Below are 13,967 nucleotides of genomic sequence, written 5' to 3'. Positions count from 1 at the left end.
GGAAGCCTGTTTTCCTTACATCGAGTTTCCAGTCGACCTTCCGTATGATGGGGGCGACAAAGTTCTGGAGGTTGTCAAGAATTTTGACTTGCTCGATGCCCAGTTGCGTGACGCCTAGCTTTCTGTCTCTGAAGTATTCGCCGAGGACGAGACGAGCGCGGGCGAGTCTGTTGTAGGCTGTCTCGAACATGCGCAGGTCGAACGGCGGTTTCGAAGGTTCCTTGGAGTCATCGAGTGCGTCAGCTGCGTCTTGGAAAGCCAGCAGAAAGGCCTCGAGTTCCTCTGGCGAGAGGCGCGTCACTCGCGCGCGGGAGTCGACGACTCTTCCACTCTCAATGACATGACTGAGCAGATTCTCGATTTCAGCTCGCGTCCGGTGCGCCACTGCATGCACGCCGAACGTTTGCGCGACTGCCTGTTTCCGCGCAACGACCGAGAGGCGACCGCTCCTTTTCTCGAGTCTCTCGGAGGCGACGGACTCGCGCTGCTTCTTGTTGAACTGCAGCTTTCGCAGCCAAGAGACGAGAACCACGAACGTCAAAAGAATGCAGAGAGTACCCCAGAAGAGAAGCTCCACGTCCGCCAACGCCGGCTCCAGAAGGACATCGTCGCGCATTTGGATGCCCGCCGCAGCGAGGGAGGCGAACTCGGTGGGGTGAGGAAACCTACAAACAGCGTCAAGGGGGAGGAGAGAGACGCAGCGGGAGAAAAGAGAAGATGGTGGAGCACAGTGCTTGCTGCAGAGAAAGGTCGTTGAAGGGAGGAAGACCAGCGAGAGGCAAGAAGACCAGCGAGAGGGAGGAAGACAAGCGAGAGGAAGACAAAAGGAGCGCCACAGAGGCCGAAGGCGAACGGCAGAGGGAAAACCTTGCAGGACAGAGGGCCTGGAGGGAGACGTAGTGTCGAGGTGGAGGGAGCGAGGCGAGGAGGGCAGAACGAGGGCAGACGCAGGCCGGCAAGAAAACATCCACTTGGAAGTGGATCACAGAAACATACGATCAAGCTAGCCAACCTTGCGTGCGTCTCGAGAAGGCCAGTGTCGCGTCCGCGGAAGACAACTCCCGAGGTTTGCGCATGCGCCAACAACGCTCAAGAGAGAAGAAGGAAACGCACACCGTGTGTCTGGACCACTGCATGCATTCGACGGTTTTTACCAGTCGTCCTGCGAGACCCAGTTCCCTGGGCATCCACTCCAGTGCTCAGCTGTAACATGCGAGTAGAACGACGCACTGTTCATCTCTAACTAGCTGCAGCCGAAAGGCCGCTGCAACTGCAACGGTACCTGAGAAGTTGACTGTGGGTGTTGAGTGCAGCGACAAAGGACCGGCGGCTGCTTCTGTTTGCCTTTTCAAGCAGCCATCGCTGAGCGGAGATCCCGCGGTCTGCGGCAAGTCAGCGGTGAACTGTTTTTTCAGCGGACGTTCAAGTGCATCTGCATGCATGTTTCTGAGTGGATGCGCGGACACAGGTGAGAGGGCAACCTGTCGAACAGATTTGGAACGCTGAACGCGACTCGGTGCTTTCGCGTTGCTCTCACCGCGCGTCGTTGTCGCAGGCGACGCCGTCGTCGAGAACGCGGAAAATCGCTTGGTGCGACTGTCTCACGTTGGAGGCGAAAACGAACTGGCCTGGAACTGTGAAGGAAAAGGCAAAGTACTGGCAAGCGAGAGGAAAGCCACACAGAGGGCAGAGACGCAAAAGAAAACTGTGACCTTGGCACGAGCAGAGAAGAAAGTGAAGACATCTCTAAATGTCGTGAGTTTTCACTGAACTGCACATGCATACGCATCTAAGGACATAGATCGACATGCGATCATGATAGAGAGAAAAAGGAAAATGATGCAGGCTGCAGACATGAGAGTGAAGGCGCTTTTCCGCGGAAGAAACGAAGCGATCGAGCAACGCTTCTACGCCTCACCGTCACAGGCTTCTTTTCGTCGTAGGATTCGTACGCGAGGTCGCCTTGCACTTTCAGGTACTGACTCGCGTCGAACTCGGCGGCTGTGTTGAGAAGCGAATTGCGCAGGTAGACGGGGAACGCCCCCGCGATCATCCAAATGATGGTGTCTCCTTTTTGGAGACACTGTGTGGGGTTGCGGATGAGGGCCATCTTGTTGTTCTTTTCTCGGCCGTAAAGTTCCTCCTCGAGTGCCGACAACGCTTCTTCCTCGGCCTTTGCACAAGTAGTTCTCTGCTGGTCCAACTGGGGAGACAACATCGAAGAAGGGACAACGCAACTCTGACTTGTCGCCTGTTCCACTGGCTTCTCTTCTCGCTGCGAGGCGTCGGCATGCGCGGGAACTCGACTACTTGAGGCGTCCGTCGCAGGCGGGTGCTCCGCCGTCGTCAAAAGCGTTTGAAAACCTAGAGAAACGCCAGTTTCACAGCCAAGGAAAACATAAATATTCCATCAACAGTTCGGAACATATCTGTTTTTATACATACGTAGAGGTAGAGAGAGACAGAGAGAGAGGCACATGCACATACATATGTGTATATAGGAGAATGGACTCGCGTCTCTGCCTCAATATTGACATGCGCATGCACTTTGCCTTGTCTCGACCTTTGTCGCGTTACGCATGTGAACGTCTGAAAGGCCTAGAGTCCGTACTGATATCGGAGTTCTCGTGAGGGATGAGAACTCTGGGTGCGTTGATCACGACCCGGAGGTAGAGCTGATACAGAGTTCAACTTCCCCGGCTCTCGGTGTCAGAGCAGCGGAAAAGCTTCGCTTGGCTTTCGTTCCACACTGAGGTTCACCTGAACTGCGGATCTGTAGAGACCTGCCTACCTGCGGGGACTCCAACCGTGCCGAAAACGCCTGTCTCATCGAGCAAGTAAAACGATACACGGCACGCTGGTGCCCCGCTTGAAGCGTCTGTGTCGCGATTGCATGCAACCGACCCTTTCAGGCGGCTGCTGTCGATTAAAGATTGCACAGGCGTTCTTTCCGCCGTCGGTGAACCAGGCATCGTGCAAGCAAACGCGTCCCCGTCGACCAGCAACTCCGCCACTTCAGCTCTGAGAAAAAAAAACGCGAAATCACCTGATTGCATATTTACATAACTACACTTAAATCGCGCAGAAAACACATGCGAAAATATGTGCATGCATAAATAAGCATGCTTCTGCACATACGACCATACATACATATATATATATATATATATACATATATATATATATATACATATACATATACATATATATATATGTATATATATATATGTATATATATGCAGAAATGTGTATGGATCTGTACAGGTGTGTACAGAGAGAAATTGCAAGAGAACTATCTGTCGATTTGCGCATAGAGAAGTACGAGTCAGTTGTGGAGAGATTCGTAGGGAGGACGGGTCACCGTCCACACGATGAACTGCGTTTCGAGCTGAGTGGTTGGAGGGATCTGTCAGTAGAAAAAAAAAGAGCAACAGAAGACTGCAGTGAAAAACTCGTCTGTGGAGACGAACAGTGCCGGAGATATGTTGACAGATTCATGCATGTGGACCTGCAAGGAGTCGTGGAGAGAGGCCCTGTCGCTTACCACGACCCAGGGAAAGTCGACTCTCGTTTACATGAATCTGGCTCTCAGGCGTCGCTCTACCGTCGCACTTTGAGATAATTGACACACACTTCGTACATAAGACGAAACGTCTACTTTTATGAAAAGGCGTTAGTTCGTTTGCTTCTTTCTTTGCTGGGTCAGGTGAATCGTCGAGCAATGCTGTATCTCCCCCCTCAAGAATGCTGTTCACCTGCGCCTAAGCTAAGAGATCGTCCTGGCCACAGATGTGCTTTTGAAGGCATTAATATCGACTTGCATACGAGACAAGAAGCAAGGTCGCGCGACATCCGCTCTGAGACTTGTGCGCGCAGGGCGCCAGCGTCTTGAGTCGTTCTTCTCAGCCCTTCCACCCATCCCGTTTTGTTTTCGACCTCGGTCTCTCTCCAGATCGCTCTTCGCGCTGTGAGTCGACCTCGAAATGCTTCCCTGGCCTTCTTCTGCCTCTCATCACTTCCCTTCACTCGTTTCTCTTTTGTGTTTCAAGGGCTAACTCTGTGCACTGGCCGAAAGAGTCTTTGGCATGAATGTTTGACGACAAAAAATCCCCGGACGCACCTGCACCTGCGGTCGCATGCCTTTTGCGCAGCGTCCTGGACAGAGTGACACTGGCACTTTCCGACGTTGGCCAGGAAGATCCCGCCGACGCCTGGTCCGCATTGTTCCTCGCATACATTCTCGGAGACGCATGCGCCGTCGGCCGCCCTGAGGCGGCGACTACCAGTCCCACCGGAGAAGCGCAGATTCCGCACGGTCGCTGCGCTTTCACACCTGGCCTGGGCAATCGGCTGGCAGTCGAGCGAAGAGTCCTCGTTCTCGTCGCCGCGCGCCAGCAACGTCGAGCTGTAGAACTCGTAGAAGTTCCGACAGACGCAGGTTCCCTCCTGCTTCTGAAACGTACGGCCGGCGCCGAGACAGGCGCAGGACTGCTGGCCTTCCAACGACGTGGACGTCCCCCCGCATGTGGAGCAGGACGTCGCCCCAGGCTCGTCGGAGAACGTCCCCGCAGGGCAAGGGAGACACCCAGTCGCCTCGTCGCCTGCTCCCGCCTCTGCGTTGAAGCGACCCGCTGGACAGGGGACTGGGGAGCGAGCCCCCGCGGGGCAGTAGGCCCCTGGCGGGCAAATGTATCCGTGAACTCCGTCCGTCGGCCGGGCAGTCGAGGCGCCCCCCGCGCAGATATGCCCAGCCGCACAGGGCGCACACTCCACAGATCCCTCGCGAGACGAAAAGGTTCCCTGCGAATGGCAAAGAAGAAACACAGCCTAGAAGCGACGTCGCAGGCTCTGGAGCGAGGTGAACCGGCCCTGGCGAACGGCCTTGCCGGGGTCTCAGAAACCTGGAGACAGAGTCCGAGGCACCTACGCGCTTCGGCGGCCGCGAGGGGTCTTCTAGAGGGCAAATTCGGGGCTGGTGGACTGGCGAACGAGAACAGAGAGAGGAACGTAGTGATGCGGAAGGCCGCATGGGAGATGGACGAGGCGAGAACAAAGAGTCGACAAGGCACGGGCAGAGAAGGGAGGCAGCGCGGGAGACATCGGGGAAGCGCGAGAGAGAGAGAGCGGAAGGCAGAGACGCCAGACAACGTACAGAAAGGTAAGGAGACGACGTTCCTGTGGCCGATTCGGAAATGCAATCTGGAGAGAAGGATGGAACGCCCAGAACGTTGTCAGTGTCTCTAACGACATGTGGAACCCGCAAACCGGCGTTGAGTGAGGCATGAAGTCCCACAGAAGAACGAACCCTCTATAGCATTGCGCAACGAACAGTTGTGAAGCGTCGGTAAAACGATGCACGCATGCAGATCTGGAGAACATCAACACCTGCGTTCGCCTGCGTCGCGTATGACTGCCATCCTGTGAAGACTGCAAGCCGTGCAAAGTCAACTCATGCTTCTCCTCGACTCCAGAGACGCGCTTCTCAGCTTCCTCCCATCACACGATGCGTTCCTCTCCCCATTGTTTGTGCGCCTCACCACAGGGCAAGCCTCGCAACACCCTTCGACTGTGGGGATTGAGGCACAAGCCTGAACGCCCCGTGAGCGGGTCCCCGCGGGACAGGCCTGAGGCTGCGCGGCGGCTTCGGGGCAGAGAGACCCGTTGGGGCACTCAAGGGGAAGGGACGTCCCCAGGGGACAGTAGAAGCCCAGGGGACAGGTGCTCGGAACGCTGGTCGCCCCTGGGCAGTAGAAGCCGGGAGGACAAGCCACAGGCTTCGGGGAGTCTGCAGTGCAGAACTTTCCTTCCGGGCAAGGCTCGTACGGATGGTCGGCGCCAGGACAGTAGTGGCCTAAGGGAGAGCAGGGGAGCTCGGGAGAGAAACGGCCAATGAGGAGACTGTGTTTTGACGTCCGAGAAAGTTCTTTATGAACAGCAAGGATCTACGCGTTTTTTCGAATTCACCCACATTCTTCGGCAGCGCGTACGGGATATGACCATTCACACAAGTCTTTCTGAAGAAGGCTGAACGTCAACGAGGCGAGGTAACACAGTCTGTGGCGAAAGGACCTTTTCCCTGACTCCACGGATGACAGCCAGGAGTTTCACAAGTCAGGACAGAACGCGACTTGTGGTCTTTCTTCCGTTCTCCTTTCCTGGACATCGAAAGCATGACCCGGTCGCGGCACTCTCATCTACGCTGCGCGCGGCCGCTTATCTCTCTACCAAACACTCGACGCGTACACTCACACTGAGAGAAAAGTATTGAGACACCGGCCCTCCGCATTCGCAGTCCACATACTCATATATGCATCTATCTATCAAGATCTATTAATATCTCTCAGTATCTATTTATATATCTCCCTATATCTATCTTTCAAGCAATATCTATGTATTAATATATCAATAAGTATATCTATATATATAGATATACATATAGATCTGCTTTGGCGTCTGTACGTGAAGAAGGAAGGCCCCGAGAAGTCCACTGCTTGTGCTCTCCGTGTTGGCGTGTAGCCTTGCCACCCGAGATTCGTCTCTCACCGGCAGGACAGAGTCCACATGCGTCGTCCTGCTTCGACGTCCCCGACGCTTTTCCGTAAGTTCCTTCCGGGCAGGGGACCTGCGGGGCGCTTCCACCTTCGCAGTAAAAGCCGAGGGGGCAGGTCGTGCGTTGCTGGTCGCTTCCTTCGGGACAGAGGAAGCCAGGGTCGCAGGCGAGACAGCTCGTGACTGCCTCCGCGTAGGCGCTGGGGTTGTACGTCCCCTCAGGACACGGGCGCGGCTCTCGCGCCTCCGCTGGACAGTAGTGACCTCTGGGGCATCCCGTCGCCGCTGTGTTGACTGCGGCACAGTAAAATCCCGGACTGCAGCCTACGCAGTCCGTCACGGAAGTTGCTCCCGTAGACGCCGTGGTGGTCCCTGGGGGGCACCGGAGGGGTGCGTCGATCCCGGCGGGGCAGTAGGCCCCGCGGGGACAAGGTTCGCCGAGCTGGACGGCGTAGCGGGGTGGACGCTCGTCGGCTGGGCTTCCAGAAGGCGTCCCCGTCGGACCGACGCCGAGGCCACAGATGAAGCCTGCGCTGCAGGCGTCCTGGATCCTTCCGTTGGCGCAGAACTTCGTGGTGGGACATTCGAGGCACTCTGAGGACGCCGAGAGCCCCGTCGCGTCCGAGTAGGTGCCGTCTGGACAAGCTTTCTTGCCTTTTCCTGTCTCGCAAAAGAAGGTCGCTGGGCACCTCTGGGGCGCGAGGGCCTGCGCCTCACAGAAGTGCCCTGCTGGGCAACTCTTGCACACGCTTGCGCCCTGCTCGTCCATGTACGAGTGGTCCGGACAAGGTGCTTTCAAGCCGCCTGTGCAGGCGTATCCAGCGGGGCACAGCCCACTGAGGCCTGCGCCCAGGGGCCTTGCGGACACCTGGCCAACCCCACAGAAGAAGCCCTCGTCGCAAAGGCCCTCGGGGGCCTCGAGCCCGTACACCCCACAGAAGTGTCTCTCCAAACACACCTCACAGTCCTGGACCTGCGTAGCCCTTGGCGTCGCACTGAAGGTACCTGGTGGACAGGCCTTCGGGGCCGAAGAGCCTGGGGGGCAGTAGAACCCTCTGGGGCACTCCCCGTTCGGCCCCGGTGGGTCTTGCGTCGGCGGATTGTTCTGGGTCGCACCTGCGAGGCAAAAGTACCCGGCCAGGCAGTCCCCAGCGGGGGCCTCGCGACCCGGGGAGTCGCAGAACTTCCCTGGCGGGCACGGACTACACCAAGACTCGTCAGGCGCATGCGTCGACCTCGAGAATGTCCCCACAGGACACTCGCGCGCAGTGACTGTCCCCTCGGGGCAAAAATGTCCTGCTGGGCAGGGGACGTCTGTCCCCGTGGTGAGTCCCTGCCCCGCGCATACGAAGCCTGGGGGGCACTTGAGGCACTCCGCCAAACCCTCGACATCGGCGTAGGTCCCCGAAGGACAGGCGGTCCCTGTGGCAGAGCCTCGACCGCAGTAGTGACCCATGGGGCAAATGCCAGAAGTCGGTCTGGCCACTGTACTGCGAGCCTCGCAGAAAAATCCTGGATCGCATTCCCCGGAGGCTCCAGCCCCGCTGCAGTAGCTGCCTGGGGGACATGGAGTGCACTGTGTGGGGGATGAAGAACCTTCAGGCGACCCTGTGGTGCCTTGGGGACAAGGAATCGCCCCGGCACTATCTGGGGGGCAGTAGTACCCCGATGGGCACCTGGCGCCAGGCAGGCAGGACGTCGGGTCTCTCCCGCAAGTTGACGGATCATTGTCGGGCGTCGCCGAGGCCCCCAGACGGCAATAGTGCCCCTCTGGACAGGCCGTCGCAGCAGTTGTGTCCTGAGCTCCTTCCGCCGAGCAGACCTTTCCTGGGGGGCTGAAACACGCACCGCAAAGAGGGAAGGCAGCGGGTGAAGGGAGACAGAACGGCCGCCTGAGTGTTCACAGGAGGGCCTGTACAGCCTCGAGAGCGAGTTTGAGGTGACGCTCATAGATGGTTCAACTACTCAGCGTTACGCAGATGCATGTACGCAGCGAGGCATGTGTGAAGTTATGCAGAACCAGTCTTGATCGTCTTCTCTTCGCCTTCGTTTTCCAAGTGCGTACCAGGGGCGACACTGAGAAGCCTTCCATATTCCCGTTGAGGGGCTGTATGTGCCAGCAGGGCATCTGAAGGCGACTCCGGCGGCGCAGTAATGGCCTGCGGTGCATGGCGTGACTTCGGCACTGCCTTCAGGGCACATAAATCCTGAACGCGAAGAAGAGATAAAAAGTGAAAACCTCCAAACAGAATGACCTGCGATCCGCATGGTGTGGTACACCCTGACACACGCCGACAGACGAAAAGACATAGCTGAAGCTCTTTTATGCTTTCCTTCGCGCATCCGCATGTTCTGACGTATCTTCTCATGCTTCCTGGAAACCCAGAGACCCCTCTACAGGAAGTGAATATTTGCGTGCAGTGGTGTCTGTCTCTTTATCTGAAACACCAGTCGTCCTCTCTCCTCTTGTGCTTGAGCTCCCCTTTTCCGATTCCTCTCCGCCCTACATATCTTCCTATATACGTAATTACATATATATAGATAGATAGATAGCTGTGTCCACTTTTATATGTGTATACGTACTTGGACACACGCAAATATATATATATATATATACAAATATATATATATATATATATACAAATATATATATATATATATATTATAATTTAAAATAGAGGTGAAAGCGTGGGCGAGAAGATAAAATCGGTTGGCGGTCGCACAAAGGTTTCGTGTACACATGCCTACCGTCAATACAGGTGAGGCACTTGGACTTTCCTTCTGCAGGTTGGTAGAGTCTGAGACAAAATCAAAGGGAGCAGAGACACGGACGTCACATAGACAACGTGTGTCTCGAGCCGGTGCCGCTGCGTTACAGACCTCTATCTCCAGTGCTGCGGAAGCGGAGCGTCTATGCCTTTTCTTCTGGCAGCCGATTCCTTTCGTTCGATGTGACGTACCAGCCAGCCCAAGAACTCACACGCAGAGCGAACACCGCTGACCCCATCGAAATTAGGTATGCTGAGGAGAACTCGGAAGACTGGATGCCATACGAGGAGAACGGAGAGACGAGTAAGACGAAGGGCGTCAGGAAAGAAGGAAAAGGAGCAAAGGAACGCGAAACGCGCTGCGGTCCACAAGAAAGCGAAAAAGCAGCAGAGTGGCGTTCTCACCCTTCGGGACAGTCCTCTGCAGCTGGGGCTCCTGCTGGACAGAAACTGCCTTTAGGGCAGGGATGTCCGTACGGCGTCTGAAGCAGAAAGAAAGAACGGCACAGAGCCATACGAGGGACAGTGCTCTAGAACAGAATCCGTCTCTGCAAGAGTACGCGGGCATTCCATCTCCCCACCCAGGGATTCGATCGGGACTAGACCTCGAGTCCTGGATTGTTGAGGAATTGGCAGGTCAAACAGTCGAAGCTTTGATCGTTGTCGATCGAGTAAGAGGGACCCTCCCAGCCATCACGTTTGCCTCACGAGTGCGAAACAAAGATGTTTTGTCTTTTCTCGCGAGATCTCGAAGGCGCTGGAGCCTCGAATGTATTTTCGCCTTTCACACGCTTACCCTCTCACCAGCCGGGCAGTAAAAACCGGCTAGACAGGGTCCCGAAACGGCTGTGAGCGCGAAGCCCCCACAATAGAAGCCTGCAGTGCAGGGCTGACAGTCGGAAAGAGCTCCTTTGTTGCGTCCGGCCGAGAAGGTGCCTGATAGGATCGTCGCAGACGGAAAGGCGAGACTAAATTCTTTCCAGAGCACCGCATGCAACAGGTACTCGGATGTGGACAGAGTGCAACGGCTTTCTTCTGTCGTTTTTTCCGCGGGAAACGCGTCATCAAATTGCGCGTATGAGGCACGGTTCGTGCCGCTGTTTCTCGGCTTTCGCGGAGTCGTCACCTGGGACTTCAAGTCCCCGAATTTCCTTTCTTGTGTCTATAGCGTCAGGCCCTGATGCGTGACATCAAAAATTGCGTCTGACGGACTTGTTGTCCCCGATCTGTGAGGTCATGTGTCTCCGTGACATTCGACGTCTGAATTTCCTGTTCGTCTGATTCGCCACGGTCTGTCGTGGACGGCAATCCAAAGTCTCGGGCGTCTTGCTTTTTTTGCAGATCCTCTTGCGAAATCCTTCGATACCACACACCTCGAATGGTGTCTATTTCCCAGACTTAAAAACGCATGTGTATACATTGTTTTCTTGGCCCAGATTCTGTCTTCTTCTTTGAGATCTTTCAGACGCATCCGTCGTTCAGTAAAAGACTGAATCCTTGTTCGTGGGCGGCAGTTCCTCGCCGCTCCTTCTCTCTCGGCCCGTCTCCTCTTTCGCCCCTTCCTTTCTCGTCCGTTTTCTCTTTGGGACTCCTTTTCTCAATTCCCTGCCCGGCACCGTGGGGCCCACTGGACGCAGTGTCACCGCACGGCAGCGTTCCAGTCTGAGTGAGACAGGTCAGTTTACAAACGTTTTCGGTTGAGGACGATGCCCTACGAGGCGGCCTCCTCACTTCGATACCTGGTGGACATCTGACGGGGAACGCAATGCCTTCTGGGCAGTAGTAGCCAGCGGGACAGTCTCCAGAGGTCAGAGATGTGAAGCAGAACTCGATGTCCAGTGAGCCTGTGGGGTTCCGCACCGTTGCGCCTTTCGCACAGTAGTGCCCTTGGGCGCACAAGCCTGTGGGTCTTTCAAGGCCGTCGCCTTGGCAGTAATGGCCAGGGGAGCAGGGATACGGCGCCTCAGTTCCTTCGGGGCAGTAGAAGCCTTCAGGACATGGGTGCTGAGAAGCTCCAACGCAGTACGAGCCTGCGGGGCACTTGTCCACAGGGCTCGCGAGTCCCGGACTCCCGCAGACGTATCCCGATTTGCATGGAAGGCAACTCGCCTCCGACGTTTGTCCAGGCAACGGCTGATACGTACCGACCGGACAGGCTTTCTTTGTCCCGTCGACCCCATCGCAGTAGTAGCCCTGGGGACACAGACAGAGAGGAACTCGAAGAATCTGAACTCGGCAGGGACCTGCGTGACGCAACGTCGCCTCCCTGTGGCAGCGGGAGACAACGAGCAGCAGAGGTATGCAGGTTTCAAGAGCGGAAGGTAGAGGCGAGAAGGTGCAGCAGAGTTGGCGCCCCAAAAACAATCGGGGAAACAACAACCGGGGTCGCAAAGGCGTTTCCGCATCCTCTTGAACGTTCAAAGACACCTCTGCAACAAGAATAATGCTAAAGAGTGCCAGCCAGAGTGTAAACAAACAACGGACAGCTTGGCGATGCTAACATATATATAAATATACATATATATATATATATATGTATGTATGGTGAGAGTGAACCAGTGGTCCAGCTGCGCCTGAGTCTAGGAGAAAAATGTTCAAGGAAAAGGGCAGTACGCCCGACGGCGAGGAGAGGTCGCTAGCTCGAGTGGCGGCTGCGTGGATCGAAACTCTCCTTTCTTTGCCCCGCGAAGATCACATCAACAGAACGTGGAGAGGACAGAGACGCCGAGATGGATCGCGGGCCAGCCGCTTGACGACAAAACAGAGAGAGCATCCGAGTTGCTGCCTGTCGCGTAAACGGAGGAGTCGTATTCATGCAGCTGCGACCCCCGCCTGCTAGGGATGCCTACGGCCTCACCGCGTGAGTGGCTATTGAGGAAACGGCTCCCTGACCTACCGCGTCGCAGGGCGTCGCCTCGGTATCATCGCAAATGAATCCCGCTGGACAGGGCTGGCAGTCGGTCTGGCCTTTGAGAGGTTGCCATTCATTGACGAGGCATGCCTCGGCTGCTGAGGCCCCCGGAGGGCACTTGTGAGCCTTTGGGCAAAGACCCCCGACCGGTCTCGGATCAACCGTCCCCTCCTCGCAGAAGTACCCCCCGGTGCACAGGCCACTGGGGGCGTCGAGTCCTGGCGAGGAGCAGTACCTGAACAAAGTGCTCCACATTCTAACTGGCCATGCAGTGATACATATATATATATATATATATATATGTATTTATTTATGCATGTATCAGACGCCTCTTGCGCATTTGGCATTTGCGAGTGCGTGAAGTCTCAGAACTGGAGCACTCAATTGTATACTCTTGGTTTGCATGTTGATTCGTCTCCCGGTTCTGACCCAGAAGCCTCCCCTCTCAGATTCCAAGGGGGGAGACAAACATCAGGCTGCGGAGTGGCGCGACCAGTGTCTGAAACAGGCGCACGGTCCACATGGCTTGTCTGGGAGAACATGTCCAGCGAACCAGCATCCCGCAGGCTCATGCACATACACAAAATATCTCCTTTTCTGCCTCTTGTCAGGAATGGAGCCACCCAGGCGAGCCTCGCTCGACGCCAAGCGCAGTGTAGGGAACAACCTTGTTGCAAAGACAGAGAGATCAAGGCCGTAAGGTGGAACCCACGAGAACGGCTCTGAACCATCACACAAGCTCGGAGTGTCACGATAGTCTTGCAGACATGCGCAGGTCTGTCGAGCCATGAAAGCAGATGCGTTTCTAACGAAGAGACACAAGTGACGAAGGAAGAGAAGTCGGTCGGCAGGCTAGACAGGAATGTCCCGCTCTAGACTGTCCAGACACCTGCGTCCTTCCCAGAACGAACTTCCTGCTGACAAAAACATGCGGTCTCTGCGCTTCCTGTTCTCGCCACATCAAGGTTCGTTTTCGCGAAGAGCAAGACGTGGAAAATGAAGAGTTCTCTGACGCTGTGACCCGCGTCGCGTTTCTCGCCTCGTCAGCAGCGACTGTTCTCCGGTAGATTCGCGACCTCTTCATTCATACTGGAACTAGACAGTGCTCCGTGATTCCCCCCCTCCTCCCCAAACCCACCTGGGGCGTCAAAACTGATGCGAGACATCTTCATGGGTGGAGGGGAGGACTTCGGAGGGTCGCAAGAAGTTAAGAGTTCGCACTTACGAGCCTGAAGGACACCGCTTGCACTGGTCAACAGACGCGATTCCTTCGACGTCGCTGTACGTTCCTGGGGGACATGGCAGGGGATCTGTGTCTCCTGGGCAGTAGCTCCCTCGCGGACAAGCGAACCCTTCAGGTTCACTTGTGCCGGCCGGACAGTGGGTGTTCGGTTGACACGGTCCTGAGGGCTCCACGAGACTTGTGCCTTGACAATACTGTCCGGCTTTGCATGCGAACGGAACGGCGCTTCCTTCTGGACAGTAAAAGCCTTCGGGACAGGCAGTCGCGGCGTTCGCGGAGGCAACGCCGCCTCCACAGAACTTGCCCGGAGGACATGAATCCGTAGGCACTGCGCTGGGGAAGACAGAAGAACACCCATAGTGCGAATCTGCCGGTCGAGGAAGGAAGCCGGCACTGAGTGCAGAGCACAGGGCATGGCTAGATCACGTAGGGCAGATCCTGTATCCTAGGCAGACATACAATATCTCTGCAAGACACTGGACGAAACGCGTCGAAG

At 56.0% G+C, this 13,967-nt stretch overlaps 1 protein-coding gene across 1 annotated transcript in view; it reads right to left on the bottom strand.

The window, feature by feature from the left end:
- Window positions 1–13,967, bottom strand: part of TGME49_207480 (GCC2 and GCC3 domain-containing protein) — a gene marked incomplete at both ends in the record, with an annotated part of 47,531 nt that overhangs the window by 13,485 nt on the left and 20,079 nt on the right. The window contains 13 exons of the mRNA XM_018779393.1: window positions 20–665; window positions 1,538–1,656; window positions 1,919–2,364; window positions 2,792–3,021; window positions 4,121–4,800; window positions 5,538–5,851; window positions 6,544–8,384; window positions 8,615–8,756; window positions 9,298–9,347; window positions 9,723–9,799; window positions 10,114–10,253; window positions 11,057–11,510; window positions 12,214–12,463. Coding sequence (XP_018638512.1) covers window positions 20–665; window positions 1,538–1,656; window positions 1,919–2,364; window positions 2,792–3,021; window positions 4,121–4,800; window positions 5,538–5,851; window positions 6,544–8,384; window positions 8,615–8,756; window positions 9,298–9,347; window positions 9,723–9,799; window positions 10,114–10,253; window positions 11,057–11,510; window positions 12,214–12,463 — 5,389 coding nt within the window. The remainder of the gene's footprint in view (window positions 1–19; window positions 666–1,537; window positions 1,657–1,918; window positions 2,365–2,791; window positions 3,022–4,120; window positions 4,801–5,537; window positions 5,852–6,543; window positions 8,385–8,614; window positions 8,757–9,297; window positions 9,348–9,722; window positions 9,800–10,113; window positions 10,254–11,056; window positions 11,511–12,213; window positions 12,464–13,967) is intronic.

Source organism: Toxoplasma gondii, chromosome Ib (genome assembly GCF_000006565.2).
Source record: "Toxoplasma gondii ME49 chromosome Ib, whole genome shotgun sequence".
NCBI lineage: Eukaryota > Apicomplexa > Conoidasida > Eucoccidiorida > Sarcocystidae > Toxoplasma > Toxoplasma gondii.
Note: the sequence above shows the minus strand (reverse complement) of the source record. Positions and strands in the feature narration are given on the sequence as shown.